Here is a 21,343-nt window from a genome sequence, read left to right as displayed (position 1 = left end):
GTCGGCATTGCTGATAATAATTGTTTTTTGTCAGTTTCAGCTTTGTGAAACTATCTATTATTTCTTTACTTGTCCATTGCCACCACTTTTTTTGCCCTACACCTTTTGTCATTTAATCTCATCACAGACCTTCCCTCTGTTCTTTCCTCCTCTCCCCACATTCTATGCTTCTCACTTTGCAGTCACCTCTCTAATTTTTTTTCCAATTTTGATGAAAGCTCATTGGCCTGCAACATTAAGCTGGTTCCTCTTTCCACACATGCTACTGAGTATTTCCAGGACTGGCTGAGCATTTTGGGTATTTTCTGTTAATTTCTAACATTTGCAGGATGTTGCTTTTGCGCCATTGTGATAATGGACAATATCAGCATGTAAAAAACATTGATGCAAACACAAACCTTCTACCAAAGGCACATACTACTTCTTTCCAGTTTAATTGCTGTGGAGATAAAACATTTTTGCAAACACTTTGTTAATAAAGACAAAACTCATTTGACAATTGGCAATGCATAAATTAATACTTTTAGACCTCATCCTTCTGGTCAGCTCTGACTAGGTTCTTTCTCAGATCTGTTTGGCCTAATTGACCCATGAAAGTGGTTGTTTTCCTTTCCTTTATGTTCCTGCTGACTACAGGAAATTGCTGGGCTGCTGACTTGTTCCCTACTCAGTGACTCACCCACACAGAAACATCAATGAAATCACTATTCATTACCTGCCTTTCTAACATAGAATTCTTTGCTGATTTAACAGTCACGTCACCATTATGCAAAGTCAGAGAGTTTAAATACTGTATAAACTAATTTAAATTGAGAAAAAAGTTATTCAAGTCCAAATTGCATCTGTGAAAAAACGTTCTCAAATTTGGCAACTTATTTCATCACAAGGTCGATCATCAAAGGTTAATATTAGAGAAGAGATCTAAAGAATACATTTGCTGATGTGAAAACAGTACCCAGAACTTGTACTACTCAAGTTAAACTAGGCAATCACCTATACTGAATAATTACCAATCAATATTCAGCTATACCACAGAAGTCATTCATAAGGGCGCGAGTTAAGCATGCCGTCTATTTTGAGCAATTCACCAAACTTTTTGCAACAACCTTAATCATTTAATCTTCATTACTTATGGATTAAAACCCTCTGCAAAATGGACACATGCAATAAATGTCATTGTACTGCTAACCATTCATTTAGTGTGTGGGACTTGTTATGTTTTTTCTTCATCACGAGACAAACTTGGCGTAGGTTTAACATCTGAACATTTATTGAAAAACAACAGACTGCACAGACTTACAACACCAGGCTGGTTGGCTTTTCCCCGCTCTTTCCAGTCACTTCCTGTTCCCCCATGTGACCCCTTGCATTGCCTGCTGGGAACTGTAGTTCTTTATTATAACTACATAACAACGCATAATAACACAGGAGTTGTGTGAATTAGCACTGATTTTGGCTCTATTTATATTAATGGCATGGTAAAGAGTGGCTGGCTGACTGGCTGGATCATGTATTCATTGTTGGGTACATGTTTTATTGTTGTGACTTATCTCCAGGATGTTAACTCTTGAATGAATAAGGCAGATCTGAGAAATGCTGGATCGGGGCTGGGGCATGGAACACATTCATTCATTCTGTGGAATTCAGTTTTATTATTGGGTTGAATGTCAAAAATTGAGGAAATATGTGGATTCTAATCTGAGAGTCAATTCTAACATAATGGACGAGAGACCCACAGATATTAATCATTACTCCTTTTGGGAATTAACAATCCCAAAGTTGGAGAGTACTCCTAGAGGATAAGAACAAGCAAGCAGGGTACAACAATTTTGTAGGTGGAATAAGGGAAGGCAGAATTGGGAGCTATTCTTTGGAGTAGGGAGGAGAGAGCAGACGCTGAAAGCAGCACTTGTTAGGAAAGGGATGCTAGGTGCAGTACTTTTGGAGGTGGGAGATGGTGCCCTAACCGGAAACAATGCTGCAGAGAGAGTAAGGAAGTTGAAAAGAGGAAGTACAAGAATTAACAGTAGAAGCAAAAAAGTTTGAACATTAATTGAGAAGGACGTTGATGAGTCCTAATGAAGCAGAAGCAAGGAGAGAGTCAGTATTAACCTATATTCAGATGAACAAGGGGGTGTTGAATGAAGAGGGAATTGACAAAGGCAATGATTTGAATTGTGAGACAAGAGGAATCCTGCATTATGGCAGAAAAGCTAGCATGAACACAGATGGGGCAGGAATGCCAGTTGGTATCGGATTACGGAAAGGAACATCATCTTGAACTAAATTAGGAGTGGGAAGGTTAACTTTAGCTGGGCTAGAAGAAAGAATGGTCAGCCTGCACTGAGTTAGGGGGAGGAGTGATCAGTATCTGCATTGGGTTTAATGGGGAAATGGTCAGTGTGGACTGTGTTTAAGGGTGAACAGATAGTCTGCACTGCATTAAAAATGGAATTGCAAAAATTATATAAGTGTTAAAAATTAAGGAGAATATTTGAACTTAAATGTAAAAATTCAGTATTTTCCAAGAAGCATGATCCAGATCTACTGGAACTACAGCATTAGCTGGTGAGAGAGAAGCTGGCAGCTGACAGGAATGACAGAACTGTGCCCTTACAGTTTACAATTTGGCTAAATAGGTCAGATTCCTGCCTGGGGTGCCATCCAGGACAGCCCCTGCTGCACCAAGACCCTTCCTTAACCATTGACCCTGTACAACCCCATCACTGCTATAATTGTCTTTTAGAAAGAAACCATTTTAGTTTGAACAAAAGCTTCCTCTTCTGAGATCCAGACTGCTTGTGTTGCCTTGACCCTACCAGTGGGGCTCATGTAAACCTTCGCAGTGGTCAATGTACCACATCTCATTATGTGTATCGGCTTCCATTACCATGTCACCTACCGTGAAGGCAGGAATTATATTTGGGATTCCTTTTCTGACTCTCAGTCTCTAACTTGACCTGACATTTGTCTTGTCTTGTAGGCAACCCTTAGAAGTAAAAAGCCAAGAATTAGCAAAAACAAACAGCAAATTCTAGTCTCTCTGCTTTTATGTGATTCTGATAAGGATAAGAGTGAGTGGTTGCAGAAACTCTGTGGAATATCTGGGGTAATAAAAGCTGTTGCTAAATATTTGACTCTATTATTCTCTAGTTTGTTTTATTTAGTCCATGTTCTGCTTTTCCAAAACTCTTAGGAGAAACATGTAATAAAGAGAAAAAAAATCCTTCAACTGAAAACCAGACAGTAGATTTCTTTAAAATAAAGCAAAGTTACTTGCTTTTTAAGTGAACAAAAGTGCTATGCCTATGTTTATCATGGATTTCAAAATAATGGAAATGTATAAAACCAGGCATCGAAAGTCAAATATGTTTGTGGTGGAGTATGGGGGTGATGGCAGGGGAAGGGGTGCATTGGAATGCATGGGTCTTTTCATTTATGCCTCAGAATCCTTGGGAAATTGGACGTGCCGGCAATTATCCACTCCCCAGACTTTCAGGTCTTTCTGTTTTCCTCCAACAACATAGGTCAAAAAATGCAAGATATATTTTACATTTTGCCTTTTAACCAGCTACACTGGTGCCTTTTGTCTGACTGGCACAGGTTAATTGGAAATATTATCATGAAATTACCAGTTCCACACATTCATTCTCATGGATGAATACTGAAGAGGATAGGATACCAATTCACCCTCAGAGTGCACAATCACTTCCCCTTCCATCTGTCTGGACCTGCTGTGAATAAAGTCTCAGATCATATGAAGCCATTTGTTCCTGTGAAGGGTTTATGAACCCTACTTTTGAGAGTTAACTTCTGCTACCCTATATCTACACTGTTATGGAAATTGGGAGAAATCAGAACAGAACTCCTTCATGACCTAAATCCGATAGCCATGTATTCCCTCATGTGTTTCTTCAATCTCTCTGAAGGCGCATCAAGTTAACACCAAATAGGCAGTGTTTAGATCAAATTGTTAAACTGCTTTATTCCACATTAAGGTGCTGTGCACAGTCAGTTGATACAACTTACTTGTGTGCTACATGACCTACTTGAACAGACTAGCTCCTCTGCTTTCTTTTTACAACCTACTCCCTGCAGTCTATTTTGTTTTAACCTTTTAGCAGCAGTGTTAATAGATATTATCTTCAGTGCTTAGTTTTAAAAGCTACTTCCCATATCAAAAAGCCAATACTACTTCCACAGTACACCCCCTTGATCAGCTTGCTGGAACTCAAAAATCTTTCTAACATCAGCAACAAGTTGCTCCTTATATAGTCTATGAGGAAGCAACTTCTGTGGAACATATTGAATTCTTTTTTAAAATTATGCAAATACATTATACTAATTTAAAAAAAACAAGGTAACATCTTCCAAATCCTTTCTGTGTCTAATGCCTCCAAAAAGTTAGAAATGTGACACTATCCAAAATTGTTGTCCAATTAAATGATTCTAGCATTTTCGATTATATTATGTGAAACTGACCCTTCACACAAAGAAGCTGCTTGAAATCAGTCTTAAATTTCTTATTTTTACCAGAAATAATCTTTCTCTTGATGGCCTCTCAATTAGTTGAATTTGAAGCAATTTTCCAAATCAATCTTTTTTTAAAAATATTGTTTGTTTCAATGGCATGCTTTTCAATTGTCCCATGCCAAGGATGAAAATACCAAGTCACTTTCATCTTTCTACATATATCAGTTTCTGATGTCAGAAAACTAACTTGCTCTTGTCTCTTTCTCTTGTCTAACAACCACTCATGGATGCATAAAGCCATAGAGCACAGAAACAGGCCCTTCAGCCCATCATGTCCAATCATCTAGTATCTATCGATACTAATTCCATTCACCAGCACTTGGTCTGAGGCCTTTTATGCCCTAGCAATTTGAGTGCTCCTCTGGATACTTCTTAAGTGTTGTGAGACTACCTGCCTCCACTATCTGCTTAGGCAGTGCATTCCAGATTCCAACCACCTGTGGATGAACAAAGTTCCTCCTCAGATCCCCTCAGCCCAAGCTATGCCCTCTAGCTTTAGAAACTTTTGCTTGGGGGAAAGGTTTCCAACTACCTACCCAATCGATGCTCCTCATAATTTTGTCTACCTCTATCAGGTGCTCACTCAGCCAGGAAAATAAATCTAGCTTATCTGGTCTCCTCGCACAATGAAAGTGATCCATCCCAGGCAATACCCTGGTGAATCTCCTCAGCAACCCCTCCAGTGCAATTGAGGAAGTAAAGAGTTAAAAACTGTCATCATACCTATAGGTGATAGAAAAAATACCTCGCAAGCAACAGCACGCAAGCTGCTGACTCAATGGATAAGGTGTTAATTGCTGTGTCCGGGACCTTGGTGGCAGGCCAATGTACTAGACGATAAGGGTGGTGGGTGTAATAAACAGACTAGAGGAAGCTTGTTTTAAACAATGAGGGTGATACCTGTCTTTGAATCTCTTGATTATAACTCATTTATGTTGGACAATAGGTGCGATGTCTGCCTTTGGTTCTCTGAGGTCTGAAGGAAACTCGTGGAGCCGAATTCATTAAGTGTGTGTGAGACAGTATCTGTATAAATTACTGTCTGCTGCTTTGGACTGCGGGGGAGTCTGGACCAACCACTGACCCTGGAGAAGCTGACTGGCTTCGTCCGTTCCTTTGATTCGAATAAAACTCCCTGAAGCGACGGCTTACCGGTGGAGTTGTACTCGGCTCTGTGGGACTGGATGGGCCTGGACCTGCTGGAAGTGTACAATGCTATGCTTCGGTCTGGCAGTATGTCAGAGTCTATGAGGAAGGGCACCATCACCCTCATCTATGAGCAGAAGGGGGAGAGGGCGGATATCAGAAATTGGAGACCCATCTCACTGTTGAATGTGGACTATAAGATCCTGTCCAAGGCCATAGCCAACAGGGTCAGGTCTGCTCTGGGACAGGTGATCCACCCGGACCAAACCTGTGCTGTACATGGCAGGAAGATCTTTGACAGCCTCATGCTGCTCAGGGATACCATCGCCTACATGCAGGACAGAGGGGTGAACACCTGCCTGGTCACTTTGGACCAGGAGAAGGCCTTCGACAGGGTATCACACATGTACATGCTGTACGTGCTCTCCAAAATGGGCTTTGGGGAGGGAATCAGGAATTGGATCCAACTGCTCTATGCAGACATTTGTAGCGCAGTCCAAATCAATGGGTGGGAAACAGACAGCTTCCCCATCAAGTCTGGAGTCAGGCAGGGCTGCCTTCTCTCCCCTGTCTTGTTCGTGTGCTGTATAGAACCCTTTGCTGAATCCATCAGGAAGGACGAGAGCATCAGAGGGGTGACGTTGCCAGGCAGCAAGGTCACCCAGGTGAAAACCTCCCTGTACATGGACGACTGCACTGTCTTCTGCTCAGACCCGAGGTCAGTTCGCAGATTGATCAGCATCTGCGACCAGCCTGAGTTGGCATCAGGGACCAGAGTTAATCACGTGAAGAACGAGGCCATGCTCTTCGGCAAGTGGCCCGACTGATCCATCGTCCCCTTCACCATCAGGCCCGACTACCTGAAGGTGCTGGGGATCTAGTTCAGAGGGGCTGGGGCGTGCAACAAAAATTGGCGGGAGCGGATTGGGAAGATGAAGCAGAGACTGGGACTGTGGGAACGGCGCTCCCTATCGATAACTGGGAAGAACTTGGTCATCAGGTGTGAGGCGCTCTCAGGGCTACTGTACTTGGCGCAGGTGTGGCCTGTTCCTCGCTCCTCTGGCTTGGGAATCACCCGCGCCATCTTCCGGTTCATCTGGGGATCCAAGATGAAGCGGGTCCGACGGGCCACCATGCACAAGTCCCTGGACAATGGGGGTAAAGGTGTCCCCAGTGTCGCCCTCCTCCTGATGACCACCTTCGTCTGTGGCTGCATCAGGCTATGTGTGGAACCCAAGTACGTGGGCACCAAGTGTCACTACGTACCGAGGTTCTACCTGTCCCTGCTGTTGCGAAGGATAGGCCTGGCCCCATGGCCACACGGCGTCCCAGTCAGCTGGACGCTGCCGAGCTACCTGTCCTTCGTGGAAAAGTTCTTCCAGACCAATACCTTTGACCAGAAGTCCATCAGGCAGTGGTCAGCACGGAACATCCTGCAGGGACTGCAGGAGAAGGACTCAATGGATACTGTGGGGTGGTTCCCTGAGCAGACTGTCCAGACCATCTGGCAGAATGTCTCATCGCCAGAACTCACCAACAAGCACCAAGACCTCGCTTGGCTGGCGGTGAGAGGGGCCCTCCCAGTCAGATCCTTCCTGTATGGTTGGAACCTCACTCCCAGAGTGCACTGCCCCCAGGAGGACTGCACTGGGGACAAGATGGTCGCCCACCTCTTTGAGGGCTGTAGGTTTGCGAGGAGGGTGTGGCGAAAGATGCAAGGGACCTTGTCACGGTTCATCCCCAGCAGCAGCGTAACAGAGGATTCTCTGATCTACGGGCTGTTCCCGGGGACACACACAGAGATGGACATCAACTGCTGCTGGAAGGTCATCAACTCAGTGAAAGATGCTCTTTGGTCTGCCCGAAACTTGTTGGTCTTCCAGCACTGCGAGATGTCCATAGGGGAATGCTGCTGGCTGGCACATTCCAGGCTGCAGGAGTACGTGCTGAGGGATGCACTGAAGCTGGGCGCAGCCAACGCAAAGGCTCGGTGGGGAAGGACTACAGTTTAGGGTTCTTCTGCCACTGGAGAGGGAGGGGCGGGGACAGGTGAGAAAGCCCCTAAATATTGTAAATACGGGACCGGGTAGTTTCCAGGGAGCCACACGTGTGGCATCAGTGCTGTTTTCTATATAAAAAGGTAACACTAATGAATGATCTGTACAAGAATGTAAAGGTTTGCACTGTTTTGTAATTGTATATAGTTTGTCTTTTATTATGAATAAAGTTTATTTTGTATGTTAAAAAAAAAGAATTCTCCCGCAGTATACTGCTAATAAACGCATTTTAACAGAATTAATCTGTGGCACTGTGTTACTTTGCAGCAGACCGGAGTGGGAACTTAAAATCGGGACAACACAATCAGGAATAATCGTCCTGAGCAATTCCTCTCTAGTGATTGGTTATGCCTACCAACACTTCTTACATCTATTTTAACATCATTCTGTTTTGCTAATTCACTGCAATCATTTATGCCTTAATTTTTCTTCATGCACAGTTCCTTATATCTCATTTATATTAAATTATACCTTACATCTCATCTATATTAATTTACATATTCCATTGATGTGTTCCTCTTACCTATTTTGCCCAATGCTTTTTACATTTTACAGTATAACCTGAACTATCTCTGCTTACTTCAAAATCATCTGCAAACCTGATTAATTGCATTCCATGTTATTGAAGTAAATGAAAAACAGTCAAGAGTTATGAACAATGGATTAATATAAAACCCATTTAGCTATTCCTCCACGAATTAAGTTATCCAATAAATACTCACTTTGTTATACACACCATCTAATTTATTCATCAGTCATTGATGTCAGCTTGAATTCCCACAACATTGACATCCATTGATAGCAAAACTTTTCTTAATTTATTTTAAAAGCCTCGTATAATATTCCATGATTAAATTGCAATATCTCTTTTACAGAAAAAGTGAATGTGCTTCACGTACGACTCCTCCCACATTATTTCATCTAATCCTATAAGCATACCATTAACTCTTAAATGTCAACTTTTGTCTATGGGACAGACTGTAATGTTGATTTCTTCATTTATTTCAGCATGTTGGCATTATTGAAAAGGTGCCCATCCCTAATTGCCTTCAAGAAGCGGTAGTGAGCCACTTTTACTGGTGCTGTAGCCCTTCTGTTAAATGTATTTCCATGGTGTTGAGAGGGAACTCCAGGATTTAGACCTAGTGGTGATGAAGGGACCGTGACGTAGCTCCACGATATCGTGAAAGGAGATGAATGACATGGGGAGGAGCCAGCATGCACCTTCTTGGTGGTAGAGATCACAGGTTTTGAAGCTGTGGTTAGAGTAGCCTAGGTGAGTGATTGTAGCACGTTTTGTTGCTAGTACTGAGAGTGTGCTGGTGTTTTTCCAATCTATCATCATCACCTTCTTCTCAAAAAATCCAATTGTGGCCCCTTCATCCTTGTAAATAACCTCCCTTTCCTCTCCCAAGTCCTTGAACATTGTATCATCCCCGAAAACCATGTCCATCTACTTCTTGATGAAAAACACTGTGATGCTGGAGGAACTCAGCAGGCCAGGCAGCAACCATGGAGAAAAGCAAGCAGTCAACGTTTCGGGTCAGAACCCTTCTTCAGGACTGAAGATAGGAAGAGGGGAAGCCCAATATATAGGAGGGAAAAGCAGAGCAGTGATAGATGGACAAAAGAGGGGAGGCAGGGTGGGCACAAGGTGGCGATAGGTAGATACAGGTAAGAGATAGTGATAGGCAGGTATGGGGGAGGAGGGGAGAGCAGATCCTCAGGGAGATGGGTCAAAGGTAAGGAGGAGAAAAGGGTAGAAAAAAAGAGATAGGCTAGGAAAGGGAAGAAAAGAAGAGGAATTGTTGGGCGGGGGGGGGGGGGGGGGATGTTGAGGAGATTACTTAAAATGGGAGAATTCAATGTTCATGCCATTAGGCTGCAAGGTTCCAAGGTGGAAAATGAGCTGCTGTTCATCCAGTTTGTGCTTGGAATTCTCCTGGCAGTGGAGGAGGCCGAGGACTGGCATACCTGTGATGGAGTGGGGGGGGGGGGGGGGTGGTGGTGGTAGGGGAGTTGAAGTGACTGGCAACAGGGAGATGCAGATCGCGGTTACAGACAGAGTGTAGGTGTTCTGCGAAACAGTCACCTAGTCTGCATTTGGTCTTGCCAATGTAGAGGAGGCCATGCTTGGAGCACCTAATGCAGTAGATGATATTAAGGGAGGTGCAGGTAAACCTCTGTCTCATCTGAAAGGACTGTTTGGGTCTCTTCATCCAAATGCCAAAGACTAATGAATTCACAAATAAGCTCAACTGGAATTGATGTGTGCATGATCTTGTTTTTCTCCTGATATACACACCATCACACAAGCTAGTCTTCGGCGAAGTGATCCCACAGTCAGCCAAAACAGGTCACTCCACATTATACCAGAAAACAAACAAGAACATTGAATACAGCAAAACGCCACCCAACCAGAAACCATTCTGATATAGTACTCAGAATCAGATTTATCATTGTCTTATATGACATGAAATTTGTTGTTTTGCACCAGCAGTACAGTGTAAAGACAAAAAACTATAAATTCCATAATAAATAGTGCAAAACAAAAGGAACAATAAGGTAGTGTTCATGGACTGTTCAGATAACTGATGGAGGAGGGGAAGAAGCTGCTTCTGAATCATTGAGTGTGGGTCTTCAGGCTCCTGCACCTCCTCCCTGATGGCATAATGAGAAGAGGGCATGTCCCGGATGGTGAGGGTCCTTTGTGATGGATGCCACCTTTTTGAGGCACCACCTCTTGAAGATATCAGCGAAGGTGAGGAAGGTTGTGCTCGTGATGGAGTTGGCCAAGCCTACAGCCCTCTGTAGCCTCTTGCAATCCTGTGCATTGTAGCCTTCATACCAGGCTGTTATGCAACCAGACTGAATGCTCTCCACTGTATAGAAATTTGCAAGTCTTTGGTGATGTACCAAATCTCCTAAAACAACATCTGGAATACTGTCTACAGTACTGGTCTCCTTATTTGAGGAAGGATGTTAATGTGTTGGAAGCATGGAACATGGAATGGGCAGATAGTCTTACAAGGAAAGGTTAGACTGGCTAGCCTTGTATCCACTGGAGTTCAGAAGAGCAAGAGGGGACTTGATTGAAACATAAGATCCCAAGAGGTCTTGACAAGGTGGATGAGGAGAGGTTGCTTCCTCTTGTGGGAGAATCAAGAACGAGGGGTGTCACTGTTCAAAAGTAAAGATTCGCTCATTTAAAATAGAGTTGAGGCAAAGTTCCTTCCCCCAGAGGGTTGAGTGTCTTTGGCACTCCCTCACAGGGTGGTGAAAGCAGACGTTTTGAATATTCTTAATGCCAATTTATAATATGATAGATTCATATGGCCCACTGTGTCTATGTTGGCCATCAAGTACAATCTATACTAATTCCATCACCCAGCACTCAGTCCATAACTTTCAATGCTTGGTGTTTCAAGTGCTCATCTCCATTCTTCCTCACTGTTGTGAGAGTACCTGCCTTCACCAGGCAGTGAGTTCCAGTTTTCAACAACTCTCTGGGTGGCCGATATTAAATCTCCTTCCCTCTGGGTTAAACCTCTGCTTCTGGTCAGAGACACCCTTGCTGAGGGGAAACTTTTCTTCTCATGCCCCTCATAATTTTGTACACCTCAGTCAGGTCGCCCCTCATAATTTTGTACACCTCAGTCAGGTCACCCCTCAGTCTCCTCTGTTCCAATGTAAACAAACCAACTCTACCCAATCTCTCCTCATAGCTGAAATGCTTCATCCCAGGCAACATCCCGTGAATTTCCTCTGCATCCCTCCAATGCAAACATGTTGTTCCTAAAATGCGATGACTAGAACCACACACAATCTTTTATATAATTGCACCATAATCTCTCTGTTTTGTACATTCTGTACCTCAGCTACTGAAGGCAAGTCTCCCATATGCCTTATTAACAACTGTATCTATCTATGCTGCCACCTACGGGTATTTTTGGACATGTGCACCAAGATCCCTCTAGTCCTCAGAAATTCTATGGGCCCTATCGTTCATTGTGCATATGCTAGTCTTATTAGTTCTCCCAAAATCCATCACCTCATATTATTCAGGATTAAACTGCATCTGCCTTTTCTCTGCCTACCTTACCATCTGAATAATATCATTCTGTAGCCAAAGCCTTCCCTCCTTACTATCAATGTTCATGTCATCTGCAAATTTATTAATCATCCAGATTCTGCATTCAGATCCAGATCATCAAAGTATATAAGCAAACAGTAAGGGTCCCAGCACCAATCCTTGCTGTACACCATTGGTCACAGGCTTTCAACTGCATAAACAATCCTTGACCATTACCTTCTGTCTCCTTTCATTAAACCAAGTTCAGATCCAGTTTACCAAACTGCCTGTGAGCCATGGGTTTTTATCTTTTGGATCAGTCTCCCATGTGGGGACATTGTCAAAGGTTGTCAGAGAAGCTGAGGTGTACAAATCTCTGCTTCTCTAATTGCAGATTAATCTTGTCCCTTAACAATTTTTCCCACTATTGTTAGACTCACCAGTTTATAATTACATGGCTTAGCTCTTTTGTGCTTCTTGAATATTGGGACCACATATGCTTTCCTCCAATCGCTGGCGCCTCACCTGTGGCTGGAGAAGATTTGAAAAGTTCTGTCGGAGCCTCCAATGCCTGGGATACATCTCATCAGGCCCTGGGGACTTTAAACCCGCTAAGACACCATATGCCTCCTGTTTTGCAATGGTAATTTGTTCTGGAATTGTTTGTCCCCCTTCCTGAATTCTCCAAGTTCAATGTCATTCTCCATAGTAAATACAGGCAAGAAGTATTCATTTCTCACTGACATCCTCCAGTTCCATGCGCTGATTTGGTCCCTAATGGGCCTTATTCTTTCCATACTCTTTCTCACCGCCAATATATTTATAAAAACGCCTTGGGATTTTCTTTAATCTTGCCCACCAGTGCCATTTCATGCCTCATGTTCCCCTCATTACTCTTTTTAAATAACCCCCTCTACATTTAGATAGATACTTCATAAATATAATGGTACAAACTAGCCTGGAGTAGGCGGGAATGTGGAGTTGAGATTACAGTCACGACCGGAGACATTGACTGTCCATTTCCCTCTATAGATGCTGCCTGGCGCGCTGAGTTCCTGCAGCAGTTTGTTTCAGGCGGAGATGTATGTTATTGTGTAAGGCCTGCCCCAGGATTACCAGCTGAAAAAACTGTCACCAAAGCAAACGCAAACATTCAAAAATCACTCAGGCACGAATAAAAATAATAATTCTATTATTTTAATAATGTTATTTGTATTAAAAAAAAACGAACTCTCACGCTTGAAAACAATTGAATACATTTGAATTAACAGTTAAATCAACTGAAAATTACCTTTCAGTCCGGGGCTGTTTGTTCCCTTTGCTTTTAATGGGCCTACTGGACGTGCCAAGCCGGCGCTGCCTCAGGAGGAAGATTTTCCAACCGAAGACGTGGTACCTTGAGAAAGTCCGCCCAGCTCTGTTGGACTTTACGGGGAGTTCACCAGCGCAGGATCGGCGTCCGGGCAAGAGGCCGTCAAACTGGCGAGGGTTTCCAAAGTCCAGGGACAGTGTGGAATCCATGGATGACAACATCATTCGAAATGTGAAAGGAGCATCTGTGAGGAAAACGTTTGGAGTCTGGGCGCGAAACGAGATGATTGCGATAGCAGGTATATCCAACTATCAACCTATTTGCTGACTTGAATATCTAAAGTTCTTTATGTAAAGAACCGGCTACGGACACACGGAGGCGGTTTTTTTTGGACCTATTGGAACAATAGATTCTAATAATTGGTTAATCTTTTAAAACAATAATCGACGTCTCCAGGCCAGAAGCCAACTGTGCCGCAGAGTCTCAATCTTCTGCCCAGTTAAGCGCCGTTTTAAGCGGAACGTCTGGCCTTGGTCACAAAATTCGTTTCTTTCTTTGCCCACCCCCTGAAGCTGAACCTGACCGTCTCACCGTATTTAAGCTTCCAAATATCTGCTACATTACCAAAACTATCTCTACTTCCACTTTCGTGATTTGCTATTCTCTACCCTAGTTTGCAACTGAAACACCTTTACTTCCCATAAACATGACTGTTTCAGTGCTCTCCTGGCTGACCTCCCATCTCAACCCTTCTGTCTTGGTTCAAACTAGCTTCCATCAATGATTTTTTTTAAAAAAGCTGCAGCAGCTGGAAATATGGAACAAAAATAGAAAATGCTGAAAACATTCAACGGGTCAGGCAGCATCTGTGGAAAGAAAAACGTCAATTTTTCGAGTCTACGACCCTTAGAACTAGAAAAGAGTTCTGACGAAAGGTCTCAGACTCAAAGCATTGACTGTTTCTCTTTCCACAGATGCTGCCCGACCTATTGAGTGTTTCCAGCATTTTCTGTTTTTAGTTTCCTTCCACTGATTTGGTTCAAGCTGGTATTCCTGTCTTAGTTTGGATCGAGCTGCTTAATACTTTTAAAGGACATATAATGATGTGATATCTTCCTATTCCTGTCGCTGGTGTCATGTTCGCAAGCTCTTCTAGCGATGCAGTTACCAAGCTCCTACAACCTGATGGTGCCCTTGATGTTTGCGCAGCAGCAGAGCAGTCAATGAGGTACTCCAGTCCTGCAGGGGACGCTGTCAGCGCGGATCACGGCGGAGTTGCAATGCTAGTCCTCCAGCCTGGTGGGGCGCTGTTCTGACAGTTTTCGTCGATTCGGCTGCAGTGGCGGTGCAGAAAGTGTAATGGCGGAATCGTTGTGATTCCGTTTCAGAGAGTAACTGTACCCGTTAGAAAAGGAACAAATCCAGCTTCCCTTCCTCTAGCCCTCTTCCTCCATGGCGACGGTGGGAACCGAGCTGACCGGGAAGCGGCTGCTGTGCCTCTTCGGGGACTCGGCCACTGGTGGTGCTCGGCCCGGGTCTGGGCCGAGCCAACAACAACCCCCCTCTCTCCGGGATCGCGACTGGCACGCTGGCCTCATCCGGGCCGTCATCTCAGGGCCCTCACTGACGGTGAGTGACGGCGCCTGGGCTGGCCTGACGGGCTGGAGTAGGTTGTGCGTTGGGGGGGGGTGGAGGGGTACTGGGACCGGGGTACAGAGCGGAGATTCTGGACATTAGTTAGTGGAGGAGGTCATGTGTGGGTGTGGGGAGAGGAGGGTCTGTTTCAATGGAGCTAAAGGGGAATAGTTTAGGGAGGTGAAGTAACGCGGCGAAGCTGCCGCCATTCAGAAATTGATGGGAAGAAAGGTTTTTTTCCCCCCTTCATTGTTGAAAGTAACTCGTGCAATGGACTTTTGTACTGAAGGGACGCTGTGTATTTCGCATATTCTGCGCTCTGTGGTGACCTATTCAGTCCACTTAAAGAGCCTCCCTCCTGATGAAAGTCTCGGGTTTAAACTAGTTTTTAAGGGGTGAGGGGTTGGGAGAGGCACGAGGACACGCTGCACACTGGCGTTGCGCCCCCTCCCCCTTGTGTGTGTACACACACTCACACTAACAAACAACAAAGGGGCACTGCAAATGTGTCCACAGCCGTCCAGGCGAAGGGACATCAGTTATCTGCCGTATGCTTTCGTGTGTGTCTGTTCTTGCATATTGCATCAATGAAGTACCTCATTTCAAATTGCATTGGTTGAAGACAATTTGCTCCAATGTTGGTGGAAATACATACTGGATTTAAAAAGTAGTAACAATGGGTGATTTGAAGACCACTGATTTTTTTTTGTCTTCTGGTTCGTTTTGCTTGATCTTGGCTGGACCAAAGTACAGAAAGTAGAAACTTGGCCGAATTTTACTGAAGTTTTCAACTTATTGATGTAGTAGTGATTTAAGAGTATTTGATTTGCAGTCATTGAAGATTTATGTTCAGGAGATCTTTAAAACAAATCAAAACTTGCACTATTTAAGAGTCTTTGCTGTGATTAGTTGTCACTTAGAGTATGTGTAAAACGTGTATGGTCATGGAAACAATTCAGAAGATTCTTTCCTTCAATGTGTGGTGCGTATGTTGGGTTGTGGTGTTATTAGCAGACACGTATATTCATGTTTGTTTGAGTGTGAAGTTCATTTGGTTTAGAATTGCCATTTAATTCTGAATAGGACTGGGAGCAGAGCATACAGCTCCTGAGTCTGTTTCGGGATGCAGTGAGATCGTAGTTAATTTGTGTCTTCATCCACCCACCGCCATCAGTTAGTATTTACAACTGGAAATGTGAAATAGCAGTGGAAAATACTAGAAATACACTGGATTAATCAGGATGTGTTTGGACATTCAGCCTCAAAATTTTGTCACTTTCTGATCACAAATCACACTTGCAATGTTTTCTTGATGTTCTCCGTTTTGGTTATCAGTGAGGTTTGCAACTAGTTTTTTTTAATGATGCGGAAGCTATGATTAATATAATTTTATTTCAATCCATTAAATGTTTCCTGAGTAACGTGTTTTGGGTAGAAGGAAGGGCTGTATGTGAATTAATCCCTTGCTGTAGCCATAGTAGAACAGGTGTTTACAATTGTTTCTGCACAAGGTGAATTCTCACAGTGATCCGTGCATGCCAAAAATGACTACATCACTGATAAATGTGTAATTAGGTTTTCTCAGTGTGGGTGAAACCAGACTGCAGTAACTTTTTAGGTATGTTGATAGAGGGAGCCTTCAATGTTTTTGTACAAAATGTGAATTACAGAAAGTACCATGGAGTCATAAGAATTTGTGCTTATTTCAGAGAAAAAAATAAGTAATTCCTTTTCTCATTTCAAACACACAATGTATTGGGAGCAAGTATTTGTGACTCAATTAATTAACAGCAATACAGAAACCAAGTTGCATATATTTAAGTATTTGGTATATGTGAACTTATCTTATTCCCTTTTTACTTTGGGATAGAACATAGAACAATTACAGCACAATTCAGGCCCTTCGGCCCACAAAGCTGTGCTGAACATGTCCCTACCCTAGAAATTACTGGGCTTACCCATAGCCCTCTATTTTACTCAGCTCCATATACCTATCTAACAGTCTCTTGAAAGACCTTATCGTATCAGCCTCCACCACCGTTTCTGGCAGCCCATTCCACGCAATCACCACTCTCTGAGTAAAAAATTTACCCCTGACATCTCCTCTATATCTACTCCCCAGCACCTTAAACCTATGTCCTCTTGTGGCCACCAATTCAGCCCTGGGGAAAAGCCTCTGACTATCTACCCTATCAATGCCTCTCATCATCTTATACACCTCTATCAGGTCCCCCCTCATTCTCCGTTTCTCCAAGGAGAAAAGGCCGAGTTCCCTCAACCTGCTTTCATAAGGCATGCTCCGCATTCCAGGCAGCATCCTTGTAAATCTCCTCTGCACCCTCTCTATGGCTTCCACATCTTTCCTGTAGTGAGGCGACCAGAACTTAGCACAATACTCCAAGTGGGGTCTGACCAGGGACCTATATAGCTGCAACAATACCTCACGGCTCCTAAATTCAATTCCCCAATTGATGAAGGATAATACACCATATGCCTTCTTAACCATAGAGTCAACCTGCGCAGCCGCTTTGAGCGTGCTATGGACTCGGACCCCAAGATCACTCTGATCCTCCACACTGCCAAGAGTCCTACCATTAATACTATATTCTGCCAACATATATGACCTACCAAAATGAACCACTTCACACTTATCTGGGTTGAACTGCATCTGCCACTTCTCAGCCCAACTCTGCATCCTATCTATGTCCCTCTGTAACCTCTGACAGCCCTCCAAACTATCCACAACACCCCCAACCTTCGTGTCATCCGCAAACTTACTAACCCACCCTTCCACTTCCTCATCCAGGTCATTTATAAAAATCACAAATAGTAAGCGTCCCAGTACAGATCCCTGAGGTACACCACTGGTCACCAACCTCCACTCAGAATACGACCCTTCAACATACTTGAGTCATGATTAATGAAACTAGTGACAACACTAACATCTACAGGAAAAAGTGCCTATTCTTGAAATTTGCAGATAGAATTAAATATTGAATAGTTGCAGATATGAAATGGAAGGTTCATTTACCATAAGAAAAAAAATAGATAAGTATATGATGGCATAAGTGCTTTGAATTGATCACTCTTTTGCAGTGTTTTTTGAATTTTGTGCCTAGGTGTTACTTGTGTTCCTAGTTTGGCATATGTAATGGTCTGAATTTTATTTACTGTATTTATTGTTGGTCTTAGTCTTAAGAACACTCTGATAGATTTATTGGCACCACCAATTCAGTCATAATGCTGATATTAACCATGAAAGTTTTGGTCGTTATGATATCATTTAGTGTCCACCACCAAAACACTCAATTGACATATGCTTTTGAAAAAAGCAAAGCAAAAAATAACCTAGGCTTGCTACAGAAAACAAGCATTTTATAAACTAGATTTGGTCACTGGACCTATGCTAAGGTAGTGGGTGTAAAGCAGAAAAGCTGCAAGATGCTGAAAATCTGAAATAAAAGCATGCAGATTTACTCAATAAGTCAGGCAGCATCTGTGAAGAGAGAAATAGAACTAATGTTTTGGGTCACTTTTGTAACACACTACTCATTATGGACCACCCCCATCTTGTTCAGTGAGCTTGTCAGCAGGCATGATGACAATGAATTTTCAAGCACTTCCTTGTATCTTGGACTGGACCATGATCTTGCCTCTGAACATCAGATAATTGTCTCCCAAATAGTCATTAACCTCATTTCCCTTGGAGATCTTCCCTCCACAGCCCGCAGTCTTGTAGTTTTCCCATCATCATACAGCCTCTCTCTACCTCTTCCTTAAAATCCACAAGCAGAAATCTTCTGGTAGATATTATTTCAGCCTGATCTTGTCACACAGTACTTGTTTCTTCCTACCTTGGCTCTTTTTCCCTTGTCCCTTCCCACTTGCATCTGTGATATGTCTGCCCTCTGCCACTTTAACTCTCTACAGATGCTCTTAACCTTCTGTGTGTTTGGATTTTGGCAATTTGTGTTCTGCTTTTCACGATTTTGTTCTCTCTACTGCTGTCATCTCTTCTTCTGTTTTCACTTCTCCAGACAAATCAGCAATGATTAAAATGATGGCATCAAGATGACATTTTGATGCCAACAGAAAAGATGACATTTTCTGTTTTTATTAAGGTAGTGCTTCTCTATATAAACATCCCAGTGATTAAGGAAGAACTGAGTTATTGTAAAAGAAATAATCTTTCTTGAGTTTATGCAGGTATTTCTAAGAGAGTTAATTTATTTCTTTGCCATCTACGTTAGCCCCTGTTGCCTATTTTAGGTTAAGTGCATTTGTGGTTGAGTAATCTGTCCTGCAACAATAGTTCTAGCAGGGCAATAGAACTCAAAATTGAGGATATCTATAAGTTAGACTTTTGATGTCTTTAGTTCATCAGTACTTTCCTTAAATTTAATCTTTTATCTGTTGTAATTATTTTTGTCAGGGTGGGATGATAGTACTTTCCAGTGCTAACCATTTAGATTATATTAACCAATTACATTTTTGCATAATTGTTACTTGGGAAAAACACAACCAGTAGTTATCTTCCTTGTCTTCCACAAATGGCTGGGTGTATTTATGGAGCAGTGTTTTTAGTTATAGTAGCGGAGGTACACAGCAAGGAGACAGGTCCTTCAGGCCATCTGTGCTGACCATCTATCACTCACTCTAATCTTGCACTAGTCCCATTTTCCATTCTTCCCATATTCCCATCAACTCCACTTCTCCCCCCCACCCCCCCATACTCTGCCATTCCTCTTCACTATAGGGGCAATGGGGCAATTTACAGCAGACTATCAACCAGTATTATCCTTATTATCCAGTATTATCCAAATTATCCTACCAACCAATATAACAGTGTTGAAGAAGGTATAGACCCTTTAAAAATAAGCACTAATTTCAATGCAGGATTGTTTTGATCATTTGTTACAGAAAATATATGAAATTGGGAGTTTTCTTTAATGCAAGCAGCATTAAGCAACTTGATAGGTTGATTAGATCGTGAAGGTAACTTCGTATCTTCCAGAGATGGCTGTGCATATTTTTGGAATGTTTTCTTTTGGCCATTGATTTTTCTTTTAGCTATTCAAGTACAGGGGAGATTAAAAGCGGTGTTTTCATATCAGAATAACTTTGAGGATTGTTAAGTTTGTAAAGGAAAACTGAAATTTTGCTCTGTGAGAGAAATTAGAAGTGCTGGGTGATAGTTGGAAGATAAGTTATTCAGTTAGGAAAGGTGACCCACTGATATGGGGAAGAAGGCTGTTTTCTTCATTTTGTGTTATTTCACTGAAGTAATTTGTGCCACTTGAATGTGAATGTTTGGAAGTCACTTCATTGCAAAATAAAGTAGCTTACCATTTTGTTCTACTTTTTGCATAGAGGGAGGAAAGATTCAAATATCAGTCTATAATTTACAAAAGGATGCTGTTGTGCTCCTGAGTAGTCTTACGAGTAAATCATATTTCAATGTGAATCAATTCAATTAGATAGGAAAGGTTTTGAGGGATATGGGCCAAATGTGGACAAATGGGACTAGTTTAGGTGGGCACCTTGTTGGCATGGATGAGTTGGGCAAAGGGCCTGATTCCTTGCTGTATTACCTTGCTATATTACTCTGTGAATCCTATAAAAGGAAGATGTATATATCTTCTTCAGTGAGCCATTCCTGAAACTCAATATATCCAAGATTGTCCTGAATTTGTAACATTATGGATAACTCTAACTTCCTGTACAGAAATGATAGTGTGCAAGCACAGTACACTGCATTGTGAGAAATAAATTTCTGTGCATGTATGTGAAGTTTTCTCAAGACATCGCACATCTGTGTCTTTCATCTGTTTTCATTAAGGCTTGTTTTGTGTTGTAATGAGTTCAGAAATAGACGCATTGAAATTGGTATTAATTTATTTTAACTGGTCCATTCCACATTCAATTCTGCTGTTTATACTGATTGGTCCTTTTGTAAACTTTGGCTCCTCAACTAAATGTTTCATTTGTCAGTTCATGAATTGCAAATAATTGAAGGCTGTGCTAAATTTCATCCACAGGCATGTGTGCAAATTATGTGAAGTGTGTGGATTTTGTCCACAAAACCATCTTGCATTTATTTTTTTTGTCACATTTTGGTCAATATTTACTATTGCTATGGCAACATTACATCGGCTTAAATTTTAGATTAACTTTTGGAACACATTTGTAGTGTCATGCCACAATGTGGTTGTGGAGTGAGGTTCCACAATGTTGTCGTCATCCTGCTTTTTAAAAAAAACCTCAGTTTACTCTTTAATTTTGGGCAGTGCCATAAATAATTTAGCTGTCACATTAAATCTTGTTAAAAATCCACACTTGCCATCCACTACACTTGTGTATGTTATCGTAATATTTGCTTACTTTTTGCATTCAGTATTTACAATTCTTTATTTACTGTTCAATTTTTCCTCTGTGTGTGCTGAATGTTGTATTTTTAAATTGAACTGGCCGCTGGCTTTATCATATAAATTTATTGGTAGTCTTAAACACCCCAGATTCTTTGTGTAATTAATTACCAACTCATTTTGCACGAGCTATTCCAAGATTTCATTTGGAATATTTATGGTA

At 42.3% G+C, this 21,343-nt stretch overlaps 2 protein-coding genes across 3 annotated transcripts in view; one reads left to right on the top strand and one right to left on the bottom strand.

Moving 5' to 3' along the window:
- Positions 1 to 13,697, bottom strand: part of LOC127569247 (receptor expression-enhancing protein 2-like) — a 110,294-nt gene extending 96,597 nt beyond the window's left edge. For both annotated transcript variants that reach the window (XM_052013695.1, XM_052013696.1), the window contains exon 1: positions 13,100 to 13,697. In XM_052013695.1, the coding sequence (XP_051869655.1) occupies positions 13,100 to 13,344 (245 nt within the window). In that variant the 5' untranslated portion in view covers positions 13,345 to 13,697. The remainder of the gene's footprint in view (positions 1 to 13,099) is intronic.
- Positions 13,698 to 14,195: 498 nt separating this feature from the next.
- LOC127569203 (lysine-specific demethylase 3B-like) overlaps positions 14,196 to 21,343 on the top strand; it is a 101,719-nt gene continuing 94,571 nt past the window's right edge. The window contains exon 1 of the mRNA XM_052013608.1: positions 14,196 to 14,749. Coding sequence (XP_051869568.1) covers positions 14,573 to 14,749 — 177 coding nt within the window. The 5' untranslated portion in view covers positions 14,196 to 14,572. The remainder of the gene's footprint in view (positions 14,750 to 21,343) is intronic.

This window comes from Pristis pectinata, chromosome 4 (genome assembly GCF_009764475.1).
Source record: "Pristis pectinata isolate sPriPec2 chromosome 4, sPriPec2.1.pri, whole genome shotgun sequence".
In the NCBI taxonomy this organism is placed as follows: Eukaryota; Metazoa; Chordata; class Chondrichthyes; order Rhinopristiformes; family Pristidae; genus Pristis; species Pristis pectinata.
This window is presented reverse-complemented; position numbering and strand designations above follow the sequence as displayed.